This window comes from Mustela nivalis (genome assembly GCF_964662115.1).
Source record: "Mustela nivalis genome assembly, chromosome: 15".
Classification (NCBI taxonomy): Eukaryota; Metazoa; Chordata; class Mammalia; order Carnivora; family Mustelidae; genus Mustela; species Mustela nivalis.
In genome coordinates, this window is record NC_139034.1 from 78,965,568 (window position 1) to 78,991,147 (window position 25,580).

The window sequence follows — 25,580 nt, forward strand, 5'->3', positions numbered from 1 at the left end:
GTCAACTAGTCCAAAATATCTGACAAAAATCCACCAATTAGAAATTAATTTACCTTTACCAACTCAGCTTTTGAAATACAAATGCTCTCTACCAGGACTCTCTGCTTATTCAGAACTTTTGGCTTCTCCTGGGAGTCGTTCCAGGAAAACAAGGCATTTTGGGAAAATGAGGGCGAACCGCAGGAGCTCTCCATATTAGCATTTCAATACATTGAATGAGCCCAGGGAGAATAGTCCTCCGTTATAGGAAAAAGTACATAAGGACAGTGTGAGACCTACACTTTATATAGGTCAATCCAACAGATTTAGACGTGTCCTTTATTTTTCTGTTTTGCTTTTTTATTAGAGAGCGGGGAGGGGCAGAGGGAGAGGAAGAGGGAGAATCTGAGGCAGGCTCCACGTTTGGGGCTCGATCTCACAACCTTGAGATCATGACCTCCACGGAAGTCATGAGTCTGATGCTTAACCCACTGAGCCACCCAGACATCCCTGACCTTCCGTGTTTAACCATGATTTCTCCCTAGCACATCTGGCAAAATGAATGATCTGCTTTCTAAAAAGTGGCTACAAGTCTCATGCATTTTTTTTTTTTTAACCAGTTCTACGTTAATAAAGCAAGCTTCACTAACTTTATTAAAGCAAGTCAAGAAGGGATGTTTAAAAAACTGCACTGCCAGGGTTTCGAGTACCATCACCGAGTCATCCTTGGGCGACAGGGTGGAAGGCAACAGCCGCACTTGGTAATCAAGGCAGCAAGAGAAACTTCTCCCTATGCCTCAGAGGGTCACTAACGGCTCCAAGGAAATGCCAGAAGTTTGTGGATTTCTGGGGCCGCTTTGGGTTTCCTCCCAGACAGGAATCTCCGAAATTAACACCATTTCAGAGAAGCGCTACTGCCCTCGTTCACCCGAGCGAGCCTTTCAAAACCACCTTCCGAATCCCCGTCTCGCTCTCCTGGGTAGGAACCGGCAGCGTCCACACCTGCGGACAGGAACCAGCTCTCCTCGCCCACGCCCTCGCTGGCGGTGGCGCCCGCGTCCCGCCGCGTGCAGCGACTCTGGGGACGCGTTTCGCGGCCGGGTGTCCCCCTCCCTTCCGGCCGGTCCCGCAGGCCGCCCGCGGCGCCTCCGCGGCCAAGTTCGGTCCCCGGCCTCTTCTCCCCCCTCCCGGCTCCGGCGGCCGCTGCGCAAGGACGGACGCCCCGAGTTCCCGGCGTCCCCACAGCCCCCGCGCGGAGAGAGCGGGGACAGGGGCTCCGGTCCGGCCCGCGCGCCGCGCCTCACCTGCCGCGGAGCGCGGCGCCGTCGGGGACAGCAGGCCGGGCAGCGAGCGGAAATCGGCGGCGAGACGGGCGCAGCCGCCCCGGGAGGCCGCCCCCGCCGGCGCCCCCTGGAGGCGGGCGCGAGCACACACCCGCCGCGGACGCTCCCGCGCCTGGGGCCGCGCGGCAGCCTTGGCTCTGAACCGGACCCAGACGCACCTGGGGGCACATCACAGCCACACACACGGAGCCCACACCTGACAGGTACACACATCGCACACTGAGCGCCCGTATCCCGCTGGACACAGGTAATCACATAGTCCATGCCAACACCTGTCTTCCGATTCTCCCGTTTAAAACAAAACAGTGGTTGTCGGGGACGATGAAAGAACTTGGACCCCAGAAATTAGAAGAGTGAAGACCTAAAGCTGAAGGAGAATTTTTCTCTAGAGACTTTGTTCATCCTGCGTTTAAGCAATGCTCCTTTTGGGACCCAGGTGACAAGAAGGGCACAGGGTTAGAGGTCTGCTCCTGTCACCCCTCCCCAAAGACACAAATATCTAAGTAGTTACTGGAATAGCAATAATCCCCCTTAATCTTTTTCTGCACCTTCCACTTTTTCATATATGTGGACTAGTTGAAATCTCATTACGATTTGATTTTTATCTAAACATTTCAGATAATGTAGCCGTGGTTGTGTTTTGAATGGATGTACAAATCCAAAAGAAATCTGAAATATCAGATCCATAAGCCATAACTTATTTCAGAGAGTTCTTTCTTGTCTTGAGAAGTTCATAATTAAATTGAACTATTAAAAAACCATCTAGCATATGTTTTTCACAATCTATTTAAAGAGTAGCAGTAAACATCTTAATTTTTTTTTAAATGAAAAATGATTCCCTTCTTTTCTTTTTTGAGGGAGGACAAGTTATGTTGGCAAAAGAAAATGAGCCAAATACATGAATAAATAATTCTGCTGGTAAAGGAAAATAAAAGTCAGTGACAAGGTGAGCGTTCAGTTACATTTATTACCAGGTAAGGCTAAAGAACCTGATTAGAACATAGATTTGGCTCTATGGGATGAAGTCTTCAGCTAACTCTCAAAAATAACTCATAGACAAATAGTTTAAAGTAGTAGTTTACAAAATGTGCAAAACGCAAAAATGTGTGAAATGAAAAATGTGCAAAAATGCTGGACCCCAGTCCAGCAGTATCAAAGCATCTAGGAATTTAGAAATGCAAAGTTTCAGGGACACCCAGATCTCCTGAACCACCAATGCTAGGAGTGTGGCCTAGCATGTTAACCAGGGTTTATGATGCACATTCAAGTTTGGGAAATATGATTTAATGAAGATTTGCTCTAGTGCTTCTCAAACTGAAATGTACATGTGAATCAACTGAAGATTTTGGTTTAAAATGCAGACTTTGGTTCAGGTAGACTGCAGTCAGATCTAGAGTCCCAGGATTTTCTTGTGTATGGGCACACACAGGACAAGGTGTGAATACAACCGCCAGGCAAGGCAAGGGTGTAGATTTCCTTTAGAAAGGTGAGAATCACGCAGTGTTTCAAGGAAACTGAGTGGTCAGTTACAAGTACATGGCTTATTAGTTTAGGATTGGTACGCTATGTAAGAGTTACACGGCGCTACTGCTCTGGTGGGTTTAGGAACACAGTTGACCCATGGAGGCTATCAGGTTGCATCCAAATTGTACAGATGAGTCACTGGCGGAAAAGGGGCCACCCACCATCAGCTGTTTTGTGTTCATTCAGGTCCTTACTTTGCCATCTATAATCTCCCATATCCTCCAGGCTCGGGGTCAAGCGTACAAATGACTTACATAGGTTTAAAGCTCACCAGACATGTCTTTTATCAACTCAGATGATTCAAACCAATTAATTATCTTTAGTTGGAATTACCCATGTTGCCCATCGTTGTTGTCTAAATCCAAGCGGGTAATTGCCAAGCTCTGTTTTCCAGACTTCCTTGAAATAAGGTAGCCAAGGTAGATGCCTGATTTGTATTTATATTTGACTAAATAGACTGCTACTTGATGCGAAAGAGCCTGGCCCCATGTCCTGCACCCCTCCCACATGCCTCCAACATTGCAAGTAACACACTACAGATAGGACACAGCTTCATCTTTTGAAACTGTAGTTATGGGGTGCCTGGGTGGCTCAGGCTCAGCCTCTGACTTCTGCTCAGGTCATGATCTCAGGGTCTTGGGATCAAGCCCTGTATGGGGGGGGGGCTCTTCTCAGCGGGGTGCCTTCTTCCCCCTCTCTGCCTGCATCTATGCTTACTTGTGATCTCTCTTTCTGTCAAATAAATAAATAAAATCTTTTTTTAAAAAAAGAAACTGTAGTTACAATGTGAAATAAGTAACAGAACAAGGAGACTATGTAAGAAGCTTGAAATCTAAATAACCCTACAAAATCTACTGAACTATTACCAAATTATCAAACTATTACCAAATTATCCTAATAAATCATTTTAAAAAGTCATAGTTGGCCCCAAATAACCTACGACATCTATCCAGCACTTGTTTTTGTATGGCCCATGAGCTAATGAGTTTTGCATTTTTAAATGCTTGAAAGGAAAAAAGAATGCTTGTGACCCGTGAAAGTTACATGATACGAACAGTTCAGTATTCAAAAATAAACTTTTACTGAAAACATAGTGATGCTTGTTCAGTCCAGGAGTCTGTGGCCCACAAAGTCTAAAGCATTTAGGGCATGAGTCTAAAGCATTTAAAGCAAAAGGGCATCTCCCCTTTTACAGAAAAGTCTGTCTACCTTGCCCTGTAGTTTTTTGCTCTGGCCTCTGTTACGATACCTCTTCTCTAACAGCTGATTTATACAACTGATTCCCTACTGGCCTAGGTTTCCTGGGGGCAGACTTTAGCCTTGGTATGAGTTTCTAGCACTTGCCACTGTGGTGCAATGGATGAAATTAGGTATTCAATCATATTTACTTAAGTGCAGTTTAATTTGATCATCTTCCCTGTGTATAGCTGTATGAACCTCACAAAAAGCCTTTGCTGTTCAACTCAGGATCCACTAATTAGGCTAATGTAGAAAATTTTAGAAAATTTGTGGGCAAAAAGGAGAAACAAATACATTCTCCAAATAATTGAATTCCTTCCTTCTACTTCTAAACCGAGCTATATAAAAAACTGTTCAATTTTAAATTTGAAAGCAACAGGGTTATTTTTTCCTTCTTTTCATTCTGTCAAGTTATTTTACTTAGCACAAGAGATCTTAATGCTAAACAATTCCCATGGCAAAGAAATTAACGAACAGAGGGGAAAAAAACCTCATAAAGCTATGTTCTTTCATATTAAATTCAGTCCTGGTATTTCTGGAACTAGTGTTTTAAAGATGATGTGCGCTGCTGTCAGTTTTGTTTTTTGTTTGTTTGTTTGTTTGTTTGTTTTTAGTGTGTAAGAATGTACATGAAAGAATGTACATGAGCAGGTTGGGGAGGTGCAGAGAGAATCCCAAGCAGAGCCCCATCGCAGAGCCCCATGAGGGGCTTGATCTCATGACCCTGAGATCATGATCTGAGCTGAAATCAAGATTCAGATCATCAACTGACCCAGCCACCCAAGCGCCCCTTGCTGTCAGATATTTAAAATAAGGCGTTGACTCTTTCTCCACAAAAGAAATGCAGTGACTTTTCTAAAAAGTCTATGGACTTTTCCAGACAATTCCATTTGAAACTGTATGCTATTCATGCCTATCTTCTATACTTCTAGGAATAATAAGCAGGCTAGAGAGATTATATGTGTGAGATTGTATCATTAGTTTTGGTGAATATATCCTTAATCACGAATTGTAAAAAAGAAGAATTGTAAAAACTCCCAGAAAAAGTTATTTGACCATCCATCATGATGGAACCTAATTCCATTGCAGGGAGTCATTGTTAGGCTACAAAGCAATCTGAGCCTATAATATTGTTGCCACTGTTCTTCCTAAAACCAGAATCAAGTAATTTAGTCCTGCTTGCCAAACAGTAACTTTTTTTTAGATTTTATTTATTTATTTGACAGACTAGAGATCACAGGTAGGCAGAGAGGTAGGCGGAGAGAGAGAGGAGGAAGGAGGCTCCCTGCTGAGCAGAGAGCCCGATGTGGGGCTCAATTCCAGGACCTGAGCGGAAGGCGGAGGCTTTAACCCACTGAGCCACCCAGGCGCCCCAGTAACTTTTTTTTTTTTTTTTAAAGATTTTATTTATTTATTTGAGAGAGGGCGAGAGCAAGAGAGATCACAGAGAGAGAGGGAGAGGGAGAAGCAGACTCAGGGCCAAGCAAGGAACCCGATGTGGGGCTTGATCCTGGGACCCTGAGATCATGACCTAAGCTGAAGGCAGATGCTTAATGGACTGAGCCACCCAGGTGCCCCCAAACAGTAACTTCTTAAAGGAAATAATGCTCACCTGGTGCCTAGAAATGTAGACAGTACAAGATAAAATGCAGCTCGATTCCCTTGAGCTGTTGATGTAGGAAACGGACACATTTTCAGTGCTGTTATATATGTGCCCTGCACAATTTGACTCTTCTCTCATTTTATCCCATGAACAAGAGTATGAAGCAGATGTTACCCTGCCCATTTTACATACAAAACGTCTCTAAGAGGCTAAAGAACTCTCTTAAAAGGCATGCTGCCAGCAAACAAGAGTGCTAGGATTTGAACTCATGTCCAAGTGAGCCCCAACCCAAGCTCGTAACACGAGGGCTAAAATAGGGAAGCTGGGTGGCATACAAGGAGATGTACGTCCTCTGGGCTAATGGTTTCTTTTATATTTGAGCCTTGTTGTGTAAAGTACTAATTCCAATGAACAACCCTCGATGTATAGTTCTGTCTGTGAAGAGCTTTCATATGCGCGGTTATGTCTGAGGCTGACTCCTGTGTCGTATGATAAAGACCAGGCAGAGAATTTCCTTCTCTTGACAGATGAGGGAGAGAGCTTATGTTGCTAGCCCATTCTCACTGACGATTTCAAATAGCAGTGTCTCTTACAGTCAGTGCTTTTCCAGAACAAAATTTCTTAGTAAGAAAGCAGCAGTCACCCACTGAAGGGGGATATCTGACATATCACTTCAGTGTATCTGTGGGAGGAATGTGGTTTCTTGTCTATTTTGCAGCGAATATAATCTGTGCCTTCTCAGCCTGACGAATGGCAGAGGAGAATTCTCCTTTTTCAGTCTTAAGTATGTTTTACCCTCAGAATATTTTGAAGGACTAGAAACTTTGCAGATATTTTGTTTCCACAAAGGTGTTGGCATTTCAAATATTCTTACATTTCACAAGAAATTTTTTAATGACCATTTATATCAGCATCCAAGGCAGCCTACTTTTGTAACTTTTTATGGTAGACTTCTTTGTAAGATTTACATTTTTTAGAAAAAAGGGTTAAACATCTGGGGATGTTCGAATACCACTGGCATAGTCCAAACATCTTATTTCGTAGCAGAGAAATTAACAATAAAGCAACAACCACCACTACCATCATTAATTTTATTAGAAGCACCTTAGACATGCAGTAAGTAGTTAAGTGGCTCATTCCAGGTTCCTGGTAACTAATGGCAGGTTGGAAGTGTTTGTAACTAACAGAAAAATGACTTAATGCCTTGAACTTGACCCTAGGATAATCTCACACTTCTGGTCTCTGTTCTTTCCACTTTATCACCTTGTTTGCAGATGTGTGCAGATTCCTAGACCAGTACTCTAAAAATTATAATCCATTTACTTTATCAGAAAGTTCTAGAAATGAGTAGTTTTGATTTTTCTTTGAGACAAATCTCAAGTCCAGCCATCAAAATCATTACTATAGAAACGTAGCTGCTGAGATGAATCTTTTTTCTTAAGATTTTATTTATTTATTTATTTATTTATTCATTTATTTATTTATTTTTGTGAGACGGGGTGGGGCAGGGGAAGAGAGAGTATGAGCAGGGGCGGGGAGGGGCAGAGGGAGAAGCAGACTCCCCTCCGAGCAGGGATCTTGATGTGGGACTTGATCATAGGATCCTGAGATCATGGCCTGAGCTGAAGGCAGATGTTTAACTGACTGAGCCACCCAGGCACCTGAGACGAATCTCTTTTTAAAAGATGGATAAGGAAGGGGCACCTGGGTGGCTCAGTGGGTTGGGGCCTCTGCCTTAAGCTCAGGTCATGATCCCAGAACCTTGGGATCGAGCCCTGCATTGGGCTCTCTGCGCAGTGGGAAGCCTGCTTCCCCCTCTCTCTCTGCCTGCTTCTCTGCCTACTTGTGATTTCTGTCTGTGACCTCTCCTCTCACAAAGACACCAGTCTTTGGACTTAGGGCCTGTCATGAATCCAAGACGATTTCATTTCAAGCTGGTTAACTCTATCTGTAACAACCCTCTTTCTAAATGAGGTCCTATTCTGAGGTTCCTAGTGGACTTGAATTTTGGGGTAATGCTATCCAGCCCACTATACTTGTCTAAGGTCATACAACCGATAAATGAAAGAACAGGATTCAAACCCAGCTGGGAACACATTTTCTTCCCACATGCAAGCTTTATGCACTCAAATGCCAGCTATTTCCAGACAAGCACGAAGACAGTCACACAGCATCTAGAATCTAGTGAAGATATGAAGGCATGGTTCAGAGAAGAGTCTACATTGCACGCCCGTATTTCAACCCGTGTTCTGGAAAACGCTGCCACTCAGCATTGTTCTGGAACCCCTAGTCTCCCCAGAACCTCTCTCGTGTGTTGGGCAAACAATTTAACAACCACCTTGGTTACCTGAGTTTCCCTTATGGCGTCTCCTTCCCACCGATGCCCCTTAGCACAGCTTTATTACAAACACGTCCGTGGTTCTCTTGAGTAAAGATTTCTCTGTGATGCCACACATGTAGTTCATTTATCTAGAAGGAAAAATTATTTCAAACGAAGCAGATGTTTACAAAGTAGAAGGCGAAAAGTCTCTCTTGTTGCCACTTCTTAATACTCAAAATTGGCCAATGTCAAGATAAACTGTGACTCCTATATAAAAGTTTAAAGAGATTGGAAAATGAAGGAAGAAGCTGAGACTTAGTATTTAGTGTCTTCTTTTGGTTCTGTCCCCACCATTGTCTTCCTTGTCTCCATGCCAAGCACGCTGTCCCACACAGGACCTTTGCTCCTTCTACTCTGAGGTGGATTCCAGCTTCCAATTTGTATCTTATGGGGAACATTATCTTAAAAGAGCCCATACCCTAAATTAATGTTTTCTTGGTAGAATTTTAGAGGTGAGAGAGATCATTTAAGAATCTGGGATTTTAAAATGAAGCTATAATATTCAATAATCATGTCTGGTCATTATTAGTGAATATTTCATGTAATATTAAGTGCTTTGCTTTACTGAAGACCAGGGTTACTCAGTTCTGAGGATCCTTCTATTTGGGCCAATACTCTAAGTTCATCCCTTTATCCATGCACAGTATGGCTGACCCTTGATGGGGCTTATGCCTTAGTACCCTCTTCCCCCTGATGCTCAGTGAAAATTTCACTATAAATATGAGGCCCATAAGAGAAGGCTGGGGTGTCTGAACCAACATCTGTTGCTGTGACATAGAAAATTCAACCTGATTTTAACTTTCATTTCCTTCAGGAAAAAGAATCACCAACTGATGGAGAATTTTGAACACAGAAGGAAAGAAATGCCCTTACAATGTGTGACTTGGACAGCTGCAAATGTAGAAGACACCAATGCCTGGCCGAGGGCCTGGGGACTCCCCAAGAGAAGTCCCCCAGAAGGGGGGCTGGTAACAGTGCTTCTGGCTGAGGTAATAAAGACCCAAGCTCCACAGGGGTGGGAATCCCCTCTGTTTGCACTTTCCATGGTATCCCCAGCAGCCGGCACAGATGGTGCTCAAGAAAATATTCTGTGTTGGGGGCACCTGGGTGGCTCAGTCCACTGATTGGCTCAGCCACTGACTCTTGATTTCAGTTCCGGTCATGATCTCAGGCCCATGGCTCAGCTGGGAGTCTGCTTGAGATTCACTCTCTCTCACTGCCTCTGCCCCTCCTCCCTCTCTAAAATAAATAAATAGGGGCGCCTGGGTGGCTCAGTGGATTAAGCCGCTGCCTTCGGCTCAGGTCATGATCTCGGTGTCCTGGGATCGAGCCCCGCATCGGGCTCTTTGCTCAGCGGGAGCCTGCTTCTCTCTCTCTCTCTGCCTGACTCTCCACCTACTTGTGATCTCTCTCTCTGTCAAATAAATAAATAAAAAATCTTAAAAAAAAATAAATAAATCTTAAAAAACACCTTAAAAATATTTTGGGAAAAGTAACATGAGAATAGCACAAGAGATCCTTGTGGGGGGATAGTTCTGTATCTTGACCGTGGTGACCGCACAAACCCTCGCACATGGTAACATTTCACAGAGCGCAGTAGGCAAATGAGTACGGATGAAACTGATGACATCTCGGGAAGGTCCATGGATGTACCAAGGTCGATTCCTTGCTGTGATATTACACTGTAGTTCCCCAAGCTGTTACCATTGGAGGAAACTGGGTGTAGAGTATGGGGATGTATTTCTCTATTTTTGTATTATTTCTTACAACTGTACATGAATCGACTATGACCTCCAGATAAAACGTAGTAAAGTGAAAAAAAGAAAGTAGTGATGTCAGGGTAAAAGCAGTCTCGGGGGACAGCAATCCCAAATGTAGTAGAATGTGAGTCAGGACCTGCCTTTGAAAAGCTGAACCCTGTTTGGGGTTTTTTCTAAGTTTTTATTTAAATCCCAGTTAGTTAATGTAAGCTAAATCCTCTTTAAAAGATAGAGGCCCCTTAGGGAGGAGATGCACGAGTCACAAAGACAGATGCAAGTGTGGAAATCCCGGGGTGTCCAGGGGTGGATGCTCTCCGGCAGGGGAGAAAGAAAAGTGGAGAGCTGTGAGTTTAGTGCTCCGTGCTCCGGTGGGAGAAATGCACACTAGGCCCCAAAATACAAATCACAAACTTGGGACCAGTGCCGCGTAGAGTGAAGGGGGCTCCAGTGACCTGAACATCATACTTGGCAGAGACTCTGTGAAGATTCTGGCTGGACTTACGGACGATTTTCATTCCCAGACTGGGGTTTGGCCAACCATACACATGTACAGATGTGTCTACATCTGTCTCTATGTGGAACTTGTAACACACAGGGACTTTATTTCCTCTTTTCTAGAGCCAAAGTCCAACCAGATTCGGGTCCTGACTCTTGGCTCCTACCAGTCTGTGTTTGACCGTATGGGAACACTAGCATTCCCTCACCCACCCACCTCCTGTCCATCACCAAGTGACTCCCAAGCACTTCTTAGATCCGTTCACATGTCCCTGACTTCACTGCCACTTGGTCACCACAAGCCCTCAACCTTCCCTGGACACAAGGAGGGTCTCTTCGTTCTAGTTCCTCTCCCAGTGGCAGCCCAAGTGATCTCAAAATAGAAATCTTTTTTTCTTTTTTTAAGATTTTATTATTTATTTGACAGAGAGAGAGATCACAAGCAGGCAGAGAGGCAGGCAGAGAGGGAGGAGGAAGCAGGCTCCCTGCTGAGCAGAAAGCCCGATGTGGGGCTCGACCCCAGGCTTGATCCCAGGACTCTGAGATCATGACCCGAGCTGAAGGCAGAGGCTTAACCCACTGAGCCACCCAATAAAAATCAGATTTCTTTTTTTTTTTAATTTTTAAATTATTATTATTATTTTATTTGACAGACGGAGATCACAAGCAGACAGAGAGGCAGGCAGAGAGAGAGAGGGAAGCAGGCTCCCGGCTGAGCCTGATGTGGGGCTCGATCCCAGGACCCTGGAATCATGACCTGAGCCGAAGGCAGAGGCTTTAACCCACTGAGCCACCCAGGTGCCCCAAAATCAGATTTCTTAATTGAAATCTGATTGTGTTGCCTGCCTGCTTTGTAGCCTTCCATCTTTGAGGACCATTGGGTCTGCGAACCCTGGCAAATCTGGCTCGAACTCCCTCTACCTGGTAGAAGGCACAGTTGTGGCACCCTCCCACGCACCGTCAGCTGGGACAACCGAGGCTTAAGCAGTGCTAAATGGCTTGCTTATGACATCACAGTGGGAGAACATGGACCCAAATCTAGGTTTTCTCACCCCAAAGTCTAAGCTGATAGATGCAAATATGGCCGTGGATGTCCAGTGCTTTGCTGTGGGGCTCAGGCTTTTATTCTGCATATGATATTTTAAGTCAATACTTTGGAGTACATATAAAGATCGTGCTTAAGACATAGGATAGAATCAGAACTCCAAGGAGCCCCATCGAGGGAGCAGGCGAAGTCTAAGGGGGGAAGTTTTAAGAGAGCTACTTGTAAGATACATGGAAACAGGGAAGAAATGTAGCAAAGAGACGAAGACCTCACAAGCTTTTCAGGATTTTGCGATTTTACCCTCAGAGTGGCAGGAGGAGGCTCAGGACTCTGAGAGTTCTCAAACTGGAAACTTCCCCCGGGTCAGTCTGGACAACCCCCCATCCTAACCCCTACTGTGATCAGCAATAAAAACATTAAAATAAAATAAGGGGGGACCTGGGAGACAGCGTCCCCCTTCCGGTGGCCGGTGGAGTGTGGGGACTGCGAGCCGGGGAGAGGAGGGTGGCCGCCCACAGGTGGTGGAGAAAGAACAGCGCTCAGCTCCGCGGAGACAGAAGACAGCCTGAAGCATCGATCAAATTAATGACTGTTGTCTCTGGAAAGAAGAGAGCCGCGACAGAAATCCCCAGAGATGGAGTGGTGACAGCTAAGGGGACCGCTTCTGCAGGCAGGGGTCCCGGATGTGCGTGTCTTGATTTGATGCAGAAGTTTTAGTATCTGTAGGAAAAAAAAGTCCTGAAGGAGCTTTCACAAGAAATATTTTTCTTTACTCTCAGAAGGCAAGCACCGTTTTAAAGAAAGAAATTTGCTTTAAAAACAAAAAAAAGATCAACAAGCCTAGGGTGTATCTATTATCCGCTGGGCTGAGGACGGTAGGAACATAAATAAGACTAAGACAGCTGCTGCCCCTGAGAGATCTATAAATTGTTACTGTTAGTTTGGGACCTTTTAAGAAACGTTTGAAACACAGTACTTTCTCTCTGATGTATGTCAAACACCAGCACTTTCTTTCCTGATGTACCTCAAGCCATGGTAAGTTACAATTTCTAAACGGCAATTCTATGCAGATCTGCGCCCCCCGCCCCCCGCCCCCCGCCCCAATGTGAGTGTAGAGAATTCAATACATCTCACTGTGGATCTGTGCATCCCGTTCTCGAAACCTGGGTAACTCCAGAGTGCAGTCCTATTAGGGGTCCCTGACACCAAAGAGAAGCCACAGCCCAGAAGGACGTATTGGTCACGTTGATTTCATTTTAAAGGGAAAGGAACACAAAGTTCACTAACTTGAAAATCATCTATTAAGAGGGCAATGTGACATCACACAGTACCAGTTTGTGTAATAATTTTACTGCATAAGAAATTAGAGAGATTGCATAAATCATTAGCTCAACAGCATATACTGAAGAATAAAATAAAGCAGACATGGTAATTCTGATCAAATGAGACAAGAAAAATTTCAATTTTGAAAAGTACCACAAATACCCCAAATGCAGCTCCTTTTAAGAGAAAATTTACCTCTTGCATTTTCTGGATATAGTAATGACTACAGTTCCATTAAGCCAAATGGAAATCTGCTTTACAGCTAAAAACATAAAAAAGCAACTTACATAGATATGTAGCCCTCTTAGTACTGGATACAACAAAAACAAAGACATCAGGCTGCCTGCTTTTGCCTAAAGCATGGCTTGGATTTCTATTAATAGTAACAGCTTATATAGAATACGGACACTACATAATTTCCTATGTTACGAAGCTGAAATTAGGAGAATCCAAAGATTATTGCAGGAGTGAGTGTCTTCCGATGGGGAAAAAGTATATAAATATACTAGATGTTAAAATTTTCATTCCTCATTCAATTTTTTGCCCTGTTCAAAACATAAAAATACAAATAAATATATTTCCTTACAAGAGAAGAAGTACACTGCTAAAAAAAATTTAAAAACCAAAAATCTTAATTTATTCTTTCTTGTCATTAAATAAAAATTCAAATATACAGACACATTCAATATTTATATAAATTGGAGTCAGTTTGTCATTCCTTGCTCATGACCGACCTGTAATAGCGCTAGTCTCTATACAACACGGCTCACACCCCCTGTGCAGGTTTCATTCTACTGCACGTCGCTCCAGGTAATTTTTTTCCTTTTTTCTTTTTAATTAAAAAAGATTTCACTCTTGGAATTTGAGAATTTACATTGGAGTCGTCTGAAAAAATACAATTTCAATGCAAAAACCACATCGAGCTTTCAAGAGTATATTGCTGGTGCTGTAATCTTTTTGCATGTCTTTGTTTTCACAGAAAAAAGAAACAGAATAAAATAAACAACATGTAAGACTTTTAAATGGTTAAACATAACCACGTAATATTAACAATAGGCTTCATGCACGCAAACCAACAAAAAATGCAGACGAGAGGCTCAGACATCTTTCTTCCGCATTTGTTCCAGCTTTCTTCTTAACAGACCGTAATTCTCCTTGGTTCCTGATGCAGTGGGGTCAAGCTGCAGAGAGATTTCGTAGTGCTTTTTGGCCAGGTCGAGATGTCCCCAACGATGATAGAGCACAGCTGAAACAGCAAGAGATGGGTTTCATTGGAAATGCTTCTCAATACCTCGCAGTGTTCCCAACTGCTTGCAGAAAAAGAAAAAAAAAATTACAGCACCTCTGCAAACAGTTCTCAAAAATCCTTGTTTAAAATAATATTGTTTGTACCACAAGCATTATTTATTATAACCACACTCCCTGGTGATTGTCCGTTTAACCACCTCCGGTCACTCCTGGAGTTCTGTGTATCACTAGACATGAGTCTTCTCCCTACAACAACATTATTACATAAAGAAGTAAAAGGAAGGGGCGCCTGGGTGGCTCAGTGGGTTAAAGCCTCTGCCTTCAGCTCAGGTGATGATCACAGGGTCCTGGGATAGAGCCCCGCATCGGGCTCTCTGCTCGGCAGGGAGCCTGCTTCCTCCTCTCTCTCTGCCTGCCTCTCTGCCTACTTGTGATCTCTGTCTGTCAAATAAATAAATAAAATCTTAAAAAAACAAAAAAAGAAGAAAAACAAAAAGGAAGAGTACGCTAAGTTTGCCAGGAAATTTCCAGGAAGTCAGGCTGCATCGAGCTGGGCTCCATCGCGGCTCAGAGCCGTGCAGCAGTCCAGCATCTGAATCATGACGCCCCACCCTCTTTTTGGCAAAGTAACAGCTTGTTTGTTCCTCGCTGGAAATAAGGTCGCTAACATTAAGATCTGACCAGAAAAAAATGGCATCTAAAATCTAATTATTAGAATGGTAAAGGGTCTGATTATTATTGTGATTTTCTAAGTAAAAGTGACTTTTTACATGGGCAGGGGAGGAACGGTTGCTGCTTTGTGACTTTCCCAAGAAGAAGCTAGAGTCTGTAGGGAACAGGTTTGGTTAAAAACACATCCACACTGTTATGCTTTAAAAATCTTAATTATTGAGATGTGAAAATGGGCAAAAGGAATTCTAAGGGATAAATCATTGTAGACGCACGATTAGCCAAGACACGAGAGAACGTAAGAACCCAGAGGAGACTGGGCTATAATGGGGAAGGACGTGAGACCAGACACTTCCAAAGTACTTGTCAGTTTAACATTCTAGGATCTTTCATACAAAAGAAGAAAATCAAAGCAGATCATAAGAAAGGAATAAACTGAGTGGGGGTTATTGGGGTTGGTCCGGTCATATCATTATGATTTGTAAATATGATTATTACATAGCTACCTTTTTAATGTGATAATTCCTTAAAAAAAAAAAAAAACTTAACACATCTTAGAACCAGATTATAAAGGCCAATACATGTTAGATTGGAAAAAAACACATTCTCCCAACTTTGATTTTACAGAAAGGTACCCATTTCTTTCAACTTACAGAATTTCGATAGAACCCAAACTAAAATATTTCCTTACCCAAATTGCCATGGTAACTTGCAGCATTTGGATGAGCTTTAATTGCTTTGAGGAATAAAGCTTCAGATTCCTAGAAAATGGTATAAAAAACAAGGTATTGCACGACACAAAAGCCACACAGTTTTGCTGTTTATGGTTTTCACACTTGTAATGTCCTCGTTTTGTACCACTGGATCCTTCCCACAGCAAAATCTGGGAAGGCGGGCGGGACCACACCCTGTTAAGAGGTTCTGAAGGGCAGTCAGGGAAGGGCGCCACGGGGCGAGGTGACAGGGCAGCAGGGAGGGAAGATGGGGTTGGCTGCAGAGAGAGCACGGATACGCTAATGAGCTCTGCCTCCCACAAGGGGATGGAATTTTGCAACTTGAAGGAAGTAGCTCCATTCAGGTTTCAGCGGAGAATGAGCTTTCAAAGTCAAGTGGCCAGGAAGAGGCCGGGTGGTTGAGGATACCCACAAAAGCGTCATTTTCAGTCAGCCTCAATGAACTCACTTCTAATATTCTCAAGGTAGGAGCTGGGGCCAATTTAACCTCCCACAAGAACTCCCGACCCTCTCAGCAACCCATAAGCAGCCCATTGAGCTGGAAAAAATAAGCGGAGAGAATGAGGGAGGGATGGCCATCTGTCATCTAAGCGGTCACAGTACTGTACATGACCGTGACCAAAGGCTCCTGAGGCGCGTGGACGGATTCTTGTATAGACTTGCACTTCCTCCAGATAGGGCTCGCTTCCAATCGGTTTGCGGTAAGGCACGGCCAAGTGTCTTCTTACCCTATCTTTATGGGACCATGGCTGCCTGGATGGTTCCGTTCGACCATAATACCAGGAAATAATAATACCTGCTGGGGTAGCTCTTCGCACCGTCTACATCTGTGTTCCCGGAAGGGACACACAAGTGCTAGTGAGTATCAAACACTAAGCTGAAACAACTCAAGTTGTAGGTTCGGGGACGGGTTTGCTCCTTCTAGCTGCATGATCTCCGAGTTTTCCAAGGGGGCTTCCCACATCTAGGATCAGGGATTTTAGAAAGTAGAGGAAGGCAGATTTCTTTGTCCGGAGATGGCCTGTGGTACTCCTGAGAAGCAGGTGGGGGCATTTGGGCAAACATCTCTGGAACCACAAGCTTTGAGAGAGAGTGGGCAGAGAAAAATTTGTATTTTGGAAATGTCATCCAAAAAGGACTGAATGAAGACATCAGGATAACATACAAGATGTCAGCAAACATCACTTCCAGAACTCAGCATCTACATTCCAAGGTAGAGCAGCCGAAACTCTTTCAAGGTAGTGTAAGGTTCTCCTGCCATGTTAGGTACATTGGAAAAAAAAAAAAAAAAATCAAATGGATTGTAGAGATTTGTAGCTACGCTCTAAGTAGTTATGCTTTCTGACAACTTTCAAACATTATCATTTAGCCTAAATTCTGAGAAATAGGAGGACCAGAGACTCTAAATCAACTTAAAAACTTCTTCTCTTTCCTTATTTTAGGCTCAGCGCCCTGGCCTAGACAATTAGGATGCAAAATACCTAGAAAAATAGGAAGCCCATTTCTCTGTTCCGCTCTATGGAGTATTTTCTACTCTATCTGGAACGATGTCAGCTGGAAGTCGAATGGACCGTGGGTTCTGTCCCCTTAATAGAATTCTAGTTTATGGGGCACCTGGGTGGCTTAGTGGGTTAAGCCTCTGCCTTCAGCTTGGGTCATGATCTCAGGGTCCCGGGATTGAGCCCCGCATTGGGTTCTCTGCTCAGCAGTGAGCCTGCTTCCTCCTCTCTCTCTGCCTGCCTCTCTGCCTACTTGTGATCTCTTTCTCTGTCAAATAAATAAATAAAATCTTAAAAAAAAAAAAAAAGAATTCTAGCTTATAGACTATGGGATGATGGAAAAATCAATACAGTGGTTACAGAGACTGTCTTTTGAAAATGAGCGGCTGTTGCTGGTGGCCGCCGGACGCCCCAGCTGGCGGAGAAGGCCGGAGAGGAAGGTAGATGGGAAAACCACGAACCTTACCTTCCTCCCCAGCTCTACACGGGTAAACCCACGAAACATAAAAATTCACCCCTTTAAAAAGCATGTCTGGAGCAAAATCTAGAAATGTTGAAATGTGTGCTGAAGCTATTAAACTCCCTGATATTTAAAAATGAGAGACATGTATGAAATGGCTTACTGTGGTATCGTGCAAAACTATGCAGGTGATGACATCCTGCTGAGCAGAAGAGAACTAAAGAACACGGAACGCCCAGAAACTGATCACCTCCTTTGGCCTCGTGTGATCAAAATCAACATAGCTCCGGATCCCAAAAGAAAAAACCCTTCTCTCATGAAGGTTTAAGGCGCTGTTTCTGGAAGTGTGTTTTCTGTAACATCTGTGTTAAAAACCCAATGCCCCGTGCTACAAGTACCCCGTGCCTGACTTTACGATGACGGAGACAGACCTCTTGTGGGGAGGGATCTGGGCCGACTGCATCTCACACACTCCCCCCTTGGTTCTGATACATCAATTTAAAGTTTGAGGTCACGGGTGTTAGGCACACGGAGTCCCCTTAGGGACATTGGGTGTCATGCCGTGCCCCTTTTGATTCGTGGCTCACTCCTGGCCAGTCCTGGGAGCTGGGTGGGAGAGAGTGCGGATCTCGTATCTTGTGGTTCCGTTGGTCAGCTGCTGCCAGGGCCTTGCGGACAGCCTACGACAACCACACGTGTGGCTGGAGGCAGCAGGCGCCCCTCCTGCATTCCCCACGAGCTGTCACTCCTTTAGGGCAGAAGGCGGCCCCAGCAAACAACCCAGAGCTCCCATCCGCTGCAGGGGACAGCACTGGACAGCTTCGTGCCTCAGCGAGGGCTGGGCCTCGGCGAGGAGGAGCTGTCACTGCCTCCTCCTGGGCTTCTCCTCCCTCCCCACCTGCGAACAAGGTAATAAACTCTGATGAGGAAGGACATGAAGTCTGACCCTGTGAACCCATCTTTCGGGCGACTTCTCCAGGAAGCAAACTGACCGAGCCGCACTGGTGCCTGGCTCTCACTCTTTTGGCTTAATTCTGAGTTTAACTGGGCAGAAGTAACACTTATGGCTTCTGTCAGATGCTGGCATTAACCACCAGAAATCACGGCCTGTGGTTTACACACCTTGTATTTCTGGGACTTGCCCAGCACGTTTGCCAATGAGAACATCAGAGAATGATCATTAGGTATTAATTCCAGGGCCTCTCTTCCAACTGCTTCAGCTTGGGCTAGATTACCTACGTGGAGAACACAGCAACATTTAGAAAAACATGTTAACATTGTACTGGTGTTTTATTCTGTCTAACAGTGCTTACGTGCATTGTACACAATGGTGATGAATGAAGAATGAATGAAGAAAATGAAGAAAGCATAACACACATGCACACACACAGTAGATACACAATAGACATGTGCACACACCACACACACAACACACCGATGACACACAACACACATAGATGCACAATACACTTATATAAGCACATGCACAGACACACACACACACACACACACACACACACACACAATACAATCCGTTGCAAAACCAATGCATCCAGCACAATTCTGACATAATATATAAACAGCCTTTGATTAAATTCTGTAAAAGCACATAAAACCTGATTTTCATTTCCCCCCAGATTCCAGTTACACCTAAACTGGAGAAAGGCAGTCTGAAGAATAACAGTATCCATAGTAACACTTTAATAACTGAATATTTATCATATCGAAGTACACATTTTATACCTTCATTAGAGGCAACTGTGTATCTCTTCTCCACACTGCTTAGACAGCTCACTGGCTTGAAATTCTGCCAAATTAAAACTATCATTTCTTCTGGGATGCTTGGATTTTTGCAAAAGTAGGGGAGCAGAGTAACTCCAGCTGCTGGAGCTAAGATCCTGGCTCAGAAACCACATTAAGTCTGTTAGCATTATATCTAGACTAAGAATCCATGGCTCTGAGTGTAGGTTTGAGGGCATCTCTTTTAAGAAGAGTCCATGAACTTGAGAGCACGGACCTCGCATTTATTAACCCCAAAGCCGTTATTGTTCACTTTTGGGTCCCTCCAGCATCCGAGATGATGGGCAATGCTAGATCACAGTCTCCAGAAATGCAGAGCTTCCTGCCCATCTTCCCCCATGGCTCAGCACTAATTCTAAGTCAAGTGCCATTTTCTCCAAACATACGTATTTTCAATATGTCAAAGGAAACTGTTTTATAGAAGAATAATTTTTGGCATGTTAACTATTAGCCTCTGTTAATTTTTTTCAACTCATCCACACTAGAGAAAAAAAGCACATAGAATCTGTTCAGGCGACTTCTCTGGGAAGCAAACTGACCCAGCTAATAGCATGGCACTGGGGCATAGTGTCCCCTGATCCATGCGAGGTGCCTTCCTGTACCTGTGTTGTCGAGCAGTATGATCATGTTGTTCCAAGCCAGACTGTGCTCCGGCTTCAGCACAGTCGCGTTCCTCCATGCGTTCAGGGCATCCACGTGGCGGTTAAGATCCGCGTACTGAAAATAAAGCCCGGCCCCGAGAAATCAATATTCCAACGTCGCTGTTTCCTCTCTCTGAGATACATCCAAAACCAAACCCCAAACTTGGCAAAGCCTAGCTTGTGCTTACTGAGCTCCTAAGTTTTCACAGTAACTCAACTGACCCTCAAAAGAGCTCACTGAAGTAGATAACCCTCCCCATTGTACAGATGCAACAACGGAGGCACAGAGAAACTGAAGTTAACTTCTCCAAGTTACACGCTGCCCACAGTTATGGGTCTAGAAGTGGTAAAGCCAGAATGAGCACCGATGGTCTAGTTTCCGAGCCTACAACTGCTTGACTGTAATTTGTAATTTAGCAATTCCAGGGGTCAAATAATATTTGAGACTCCTGGAAAGACACAAATGAAAAACCTAATCATTAGTCTTCTAGAAAGGCTTCACATAGTCTGTCTTTGGTAAGGTATTATTTAAAGTGGTAAATAAAATATTTAATGCGTGGAGCACTGGGTGTGGTGAAAAAATAATGAATACTGTTTTTCTGAAAATAAATAAATTGAAAAAATTAAAAAAAAATAAAAAATAAATAAAAAACAGAAGAAAAAAATATTTAATGCGATTAACAGCTACATATGTTAAATTCACCTTGGGGAGGACCCTCTAGCAGGGTCTTCCTCTTTACGTACAAAACTATGAGTGCATCAGACATACTTAGTAAACTCCCTGGAAAAGTCTCAAGTGGAATATGAAAGCCCTTGGCAATTTTTTAAAAAGATTATATTTTTAAGTAATCTCTACACCTAACATGGGGCTCGAACTCACAACCCCGAGATCAAGGGTCACCTGCTGTATGGACCAAGCCAGCCAGGCACCTTGCTTTGGCAATATGAAGCCTGTTTGCCTCCTGTAGGAAGGATGGAATTTTCTGTGGCTTTCTTTTGAGAGGGCATGTTGTTTAACACTGGTAATGACACACAGTGAGTAGCTTTGTGCGGGTACAGTGGGTAGTTAGGAAGAGTATTCCCAGGGAGAAAGTGATGGATGTATTCTGGCTAGTGAACCTCTTGCCCTCTTCCGTTCAGCTCAAATACCCATCTCATCTGAATGAACTTCGTTCCTTTACCTCTGCAAAAACTACGAATGATAACAATTTATCCAAGTTTAAGGTAATTTGCTTCCTCACTGGCAAGTCTTTTTCTTAGACAACAAAAACATTCTCACTTTCTCTATGACCCGCACAGCACACAGGTGGCATATTAAGTAAGGGAAAGAAAGGTTTAATTAGGGAGACCCTATGAATATCTATTTGCTGATGATGCTGTCAGATTTCCCATGAGACTCAGAAACTCAAGTCACAGTATCTCACCCTGTAAGTAAGGAAATGATGTGAAAAGTTCAAAAAGTAAAATAGTTAAGGGTGTTAATTATGCCAGCATTTAATTGCTTGTATTGGAGTTTCCACTGGTTTCTTGGTCCATTCTCTCTAACAAGTGACACGCCTTTGAGTCAACCGGACAACCTCCGTGGTGACCCTCTTAATACTCAGGCGAACCAACAAAACTTCAATTACACAAAAACAAAATTCTTCATGTATTTTATTATTTCTTCTTCTTACTATTTCCTCAAGAATAACAGCAGACGGAATTAGGTAACATTAACCATCCTTTTAGTTTGTCTCAACGTTCCCTTTCTTTTAGCATCTTGCATGAAGTGAACAAACACTTGAAGGGAAGCAGAGAAAAATGGGCATTTGGCCAGAACGACCAGCCCAACAAGGGGACAGGTAATGCCCACATTATCGACCTGCGAGCCCTACGCCCATCCTTCTGTACTCCATAAAACACATTTCTCGGGGTCCTTTGCCACTTGGTTCCTTGCTAGGTTTCTGCCAGGAGTCGCGGTTGACATCAGATGGCGGGGAGGGGGGCTCTTTCCTCCTCTCTCACGCTCTCCCTCCTTCTCCTTGATGGGTCATCTGAAGGGGCTTTGTCTCTCCCTCCACAGTGCCAGGCTAGAAGCTGCAGTCCCCCTCCATGATTTCAGCTCTTGAGATTATGGTGGCCTCGGAGCTGGTAGCCCCTTCTCTGAGCCCTTATTTCTGGCTGTGCCATTTCCTCCTGCTGGCTCCCCCAACCCTACAGTTTTCCTTATACTCTCCAAGGTAACGTCCTCTTTCCCTCCTGTCACCCAGTCTTCCAGCAGTTACCTAACCAAGTCCCAACACTGACTCTTCTCTATTTAAAATACTTAGCACAGGGACACCTGGATGGCGCCGTCCAAAGAGCATGTGACCCCTGATCTTGGGGTTGTAAGTTTGAACCCCATGTTGGGTATAGAGATTGCTAAAAAGAATAAATAAACTAAATATGATACAATATAATAATTAGTATTGTTTCTGTTTTCCTGTCTGGCTCCTGACATACAATCAGGCTTGCACAATGAATCATCTCTAGTTAATATCTCCGGTCACTATTACTGAAATTCTCTAATAGTAACACATCGCAAACAATCCAGCTTTTCCCAATTTTCTATTTCACAAGGAAACTGCATTATATTCCCTTCTTATATGGGTGCAGAAATCAAAACACATTACCGTCTCTCATTACTAAAGACTGACTAAGGAGGATTTTTAAAAAGAAAAATTTAAGTTATTAGCTTCATCTTATTCACCAATATATAAATGTGTCAGTTGAGCAGTTAAAGATTAAGCTCTTAATGCTTTTAAGCTGTCAAGCAGGCAAAAGCTGGATAATTAAACAACAATGGAGAGTAAAATCTTTAAATAAGCAAGAACAGTTGGCAGAAGGGAACACAGGAAGATCATTTCACGGTAGCATAATTGGTAAACAACATACACAGAGAGTACTACGAAGTCTAATATACTTAATACTACCGATGAGCCTCTACACGGAAGTGGTAATGAATTCCAAGGACTGGGGCACATGGATAAAATCCTGACTTTCATAATCTGTTTTCTTTTCTTTGGACCTTTTACAGAGGGCTTACTAGCATAAATTCTCTATTTCTCAAACCCCAAGTAACTGCAGCGACAGGCAGTTACTAGGGGAAGGAAATACACTCTGCAAACAGGAACTTAAAAAGCTACCTCCGGAACAGAAGAAAAAAAGTGGGAGAATTCATACAGACATCATATATAATGTCGTGCAAGTCCTAGTGCAGTAGCCACAGTAAACAAAAACAGTCATCCCTGCAGGTGTTCTGCTAACACCCAATTTGCTCTCATCCTCCATTCTTACTTCACTGACCTTGCAAGGATCCGCCTGCCTTATGTGATTGAAGTTTTTGGTCTCTACTTGTATCATTATGGCGAGGTTTTCCTGTCTTCCTATTCTCCTCCCCAGAGAGAACAATATGGAGGATCAAAATATACTATCCCAAATATATCACCTGGATGTAAAGATTACTGTACTAAAGACACTTGAGATTCAACAGATGCAGAAAGAAGCATTCCTGGAGCTTCCCTTATGTGACTAAAAGCAGAAACAAGAGACATCAGGGCTGCCGTAAATCCTCTCTCCTGGGGATGTTGTATGGCCTTGAAGATGGACCTACACAAACCTTCATTAGTGTCCACCTGTATTTACCTTCTGACGGTTTGCCGCCCTCAGAAGCCTAAACCCCCTTCCTTTCCCTTGTCACTTCTCTATAAATTTACTGTTCTTTGTTCGGTGCTATATGAGCCCAAGTTCTAACCACCCCTTTGAGTCACTCATCACTGAGTTTTTCCCCAGGTGATTCCACAATGCATATGTGGATAAACTGTTTTTCTTTCTTGTTAATCTGTCTGTAGTCAGTCTAATTGCAGGGCCCCAAAGGCAGAACCTAAGAGGGCAGAGAAAAGTTTTTTGTTTTTTTTTTTTTTTAATCTGCCTTCAACAACTTCTCACTAGAATAATTTCAGCTCTCCTTGAATCTTCAGGTTTCATAGAGAAAGCTATATCTACCACTGTGTTTGTAACTAGATCTAGTTTGTAACTAGCACAGAATTTTAAAATGTAAAAGGAAACAAAAATGTGGGAAAAGGCCAAGTGGCTCTGGAGAAAGTTATGTGGGACAACAGGAATTGCCTGCTATCAATTTTCCTTGTTTAAACATCTTGCTGTTACACTGATTCCACCTTCCTCCAAGCCCAGGAAGAAACAACTCCTCTTTTCCACACTACAGTATGTAAAAAAAGATGGTATCTTCCCCAGATACATCACAAATGAAACACGTTTTCTATTTTTTGAATAATAAACACTCAAGCCACTTCACTTGAAAATTTATAACACATGCAGTACCTGCTCATTTAAATGGGTGTATGCATAGTGGAAGAAGTGGAACTTTACCATCATTAGCCACACATTTTGGTCACTTAGTTTCCTCCATTCATAAAATTCTATCTCCACAACATGCAAAATCATTGCTAACCAATCCAGAAACAAAGCAGTTTGGGCCAAAACACATTCCCATCAGGCTAAGAACAGAAGCCTGGATTTGTGATAATCCTTAAAGCGACTCATGTTTCCTAGGCTGTGCTCCCCGAACAGTCTCTTCTGCTCTGAGCTGGTCAGTCAGTCTTCTCAGCCCTTGGATAGATCTGCTTCCTAAACACAGGGTATTGGGATGACCGGAGAATTTCATTGGTTTGTTTTGTAAATACAAGCCTATGTTTGTATCATCTGTGGAGCCTCTGATCCCATAAATCTGAGATGCGGTGGGAGGACCTGGATATTCAGCCTGTTTTTGGAACCACTGGTTTTGATAACATAAGGATCCCATAAAACCAAGAAGTTTCTAGACCCTTCAAGTGAGGACAAACAGGCATCTCTTTAAAAACCAACTTTGATGTCCTCCTACCTGTGAAGCTAGGCTGGATGGAGTCTGGGAAATTATATCTAAACTTCTTAAAAAATAAAAAATCACATCACTATTTGTGCATTCCAGTTTGGCTAAAATGAATTTTAGGAAAATTTCTCTTAACAATCTCATTTAACCAAACTGAATATATTAGGAACATATCTGTGAGTTTCTTGAAGCCCAACTGAAGGGAGAATATAATTCTTATTTAAAGACTTACACTGTCGGTGGGTATGTCTTATTCCCCACAGTCTTACAGAGGTATAACTGGCATAGAACCTATATAAGTTTAAAGTGTACAACATGACGATGTGACGCCCATGTATATATGACCCCAAAAAGGTTAGTTACACCACCTCCATCATTTCACATCGTTATGTGTCCGGCTCTCTTCTTCATTAAGAAAATCCAGAGCTTTAAGGACTGAGCTGTGCATCCCAATGGAGGTTTCTCAGAAGCAATGACAGAATCCATGTCACCATCATTTCTAATACATGCTTTCAGATTTTAAGATTACTGAACTTATTGGGGCGCCTGGGTGGCTCAGTGGTTTAAAGCCTCTGCCTTCGGCTCGGGTCATGATCCTGGAGTCCTGGGATCAAGCCCCACGTTGGACTCTCTGCTTAGCGGGGAGCCTGCTTCCTCCTCTCTCTCTCTCTCTCTCTCTCTCTCTGCCTGCCTCTCTGCCTACTTGTGATCTCTGTCTGTCGAATAAATAAATAAGTAAATGTATCTTAAAAAAAAAAGATTACTGAACTTATTGTATTAGCTACTGTTGCAATATTTACTTGAATAAAGTATGGGGTGTCTGGGTGGCTCAGTCCTTAAGCGGCTGCCTTCGGCTCAGGTCATGATCCCAGCGTCCTGGGATCAAGCCTCACATCAGGCTCCCTGCTCAGCAGGAAGCCTGCTTCTCTCCC

At 43.5% G+C, this 25,580-nt stretch overlaps 2 protein-coding genes and 1 long non-coding RNA gene across 15 annotated transcripts in view; 1 reads left to right on the forward strand and 2 right to left on the reverse strand.

The window, feature by feature from the left end:
* The window catches only part of GGACT (gamma-glutamylamine cyclotransferase), a 52,323-nt gene extending 50,938 nt beyond the window's left edge, over positions 1-1,385 (reverse strand). For 2 of the 6 annotated variants that reach the window (XR_014303308.1, XR_014303309.1), the window contains exon 1: positions 931-1,243. The gene's annotated coding sequence lies outside the window, so the exon portion shown is untranslated. Of the gene's footprint in view, positions 1-930; positions 1,244-1,283 lie in introns of those variants that run through there. The other 4 variants (XM_082700837.1, XM_082700841.1, XM_082700838.1 and 1 more) reach the window with 4 other exon arrangements.
* A 6-nt stretch (positions 1,386-1,391) lies between these two features.
* On the forward strand, positions 1,392-9,323 carry LOC309848823. The gene is made up of 2 exons (XR_014303318.1): positions 1,392-1,569; positions 8,883-9,323. It is a non-coding gene; the product is annotated as an uncharacterized lncRNA (long non-coding RNA).
* A 3,379-nt stretch (positions 9,324-12,702) lies between these two features.
* Positions 12,703-25,580, reverse strand: part of TMTC4 (transmembrane O-mannosyltransferase targeting cadherins 4) — a 64,053-nt gene continuing 51,175 nt past the window's right edge. For 6 of the 8 annotated variants that reach the window (XM_082700817.1, XM_082700816.1, XM_082700812.1 and 3 more), the window contains 4 exons: positions 19,704-19,818; positions 18,424-18,536; positions 15,300-15,369; positions 12,703-13,937 (listed from right to left, as the gene is read on the reverse strand). In XM_082700817.1, the coding sequence (XP_082556943.1) occupies positions 13,789-13,937; positions 15,300-15,369; positions 18,424-18,536; positions 19,704-19,818 (447 nt within the window). In that variant the 3' untranslated portion in view covers positions 12,703-13,788. Of the gene's footprint in view, positions 14,002-15,299; positions 15,370-18,423; positions 18,537-19,703; positions 19,819-25,580 lie in introns of all 8 variants that reach the window. The other 2 variants (XM_082700815.1, XM_082700814.1) reach the window with 1 other exon arrangement.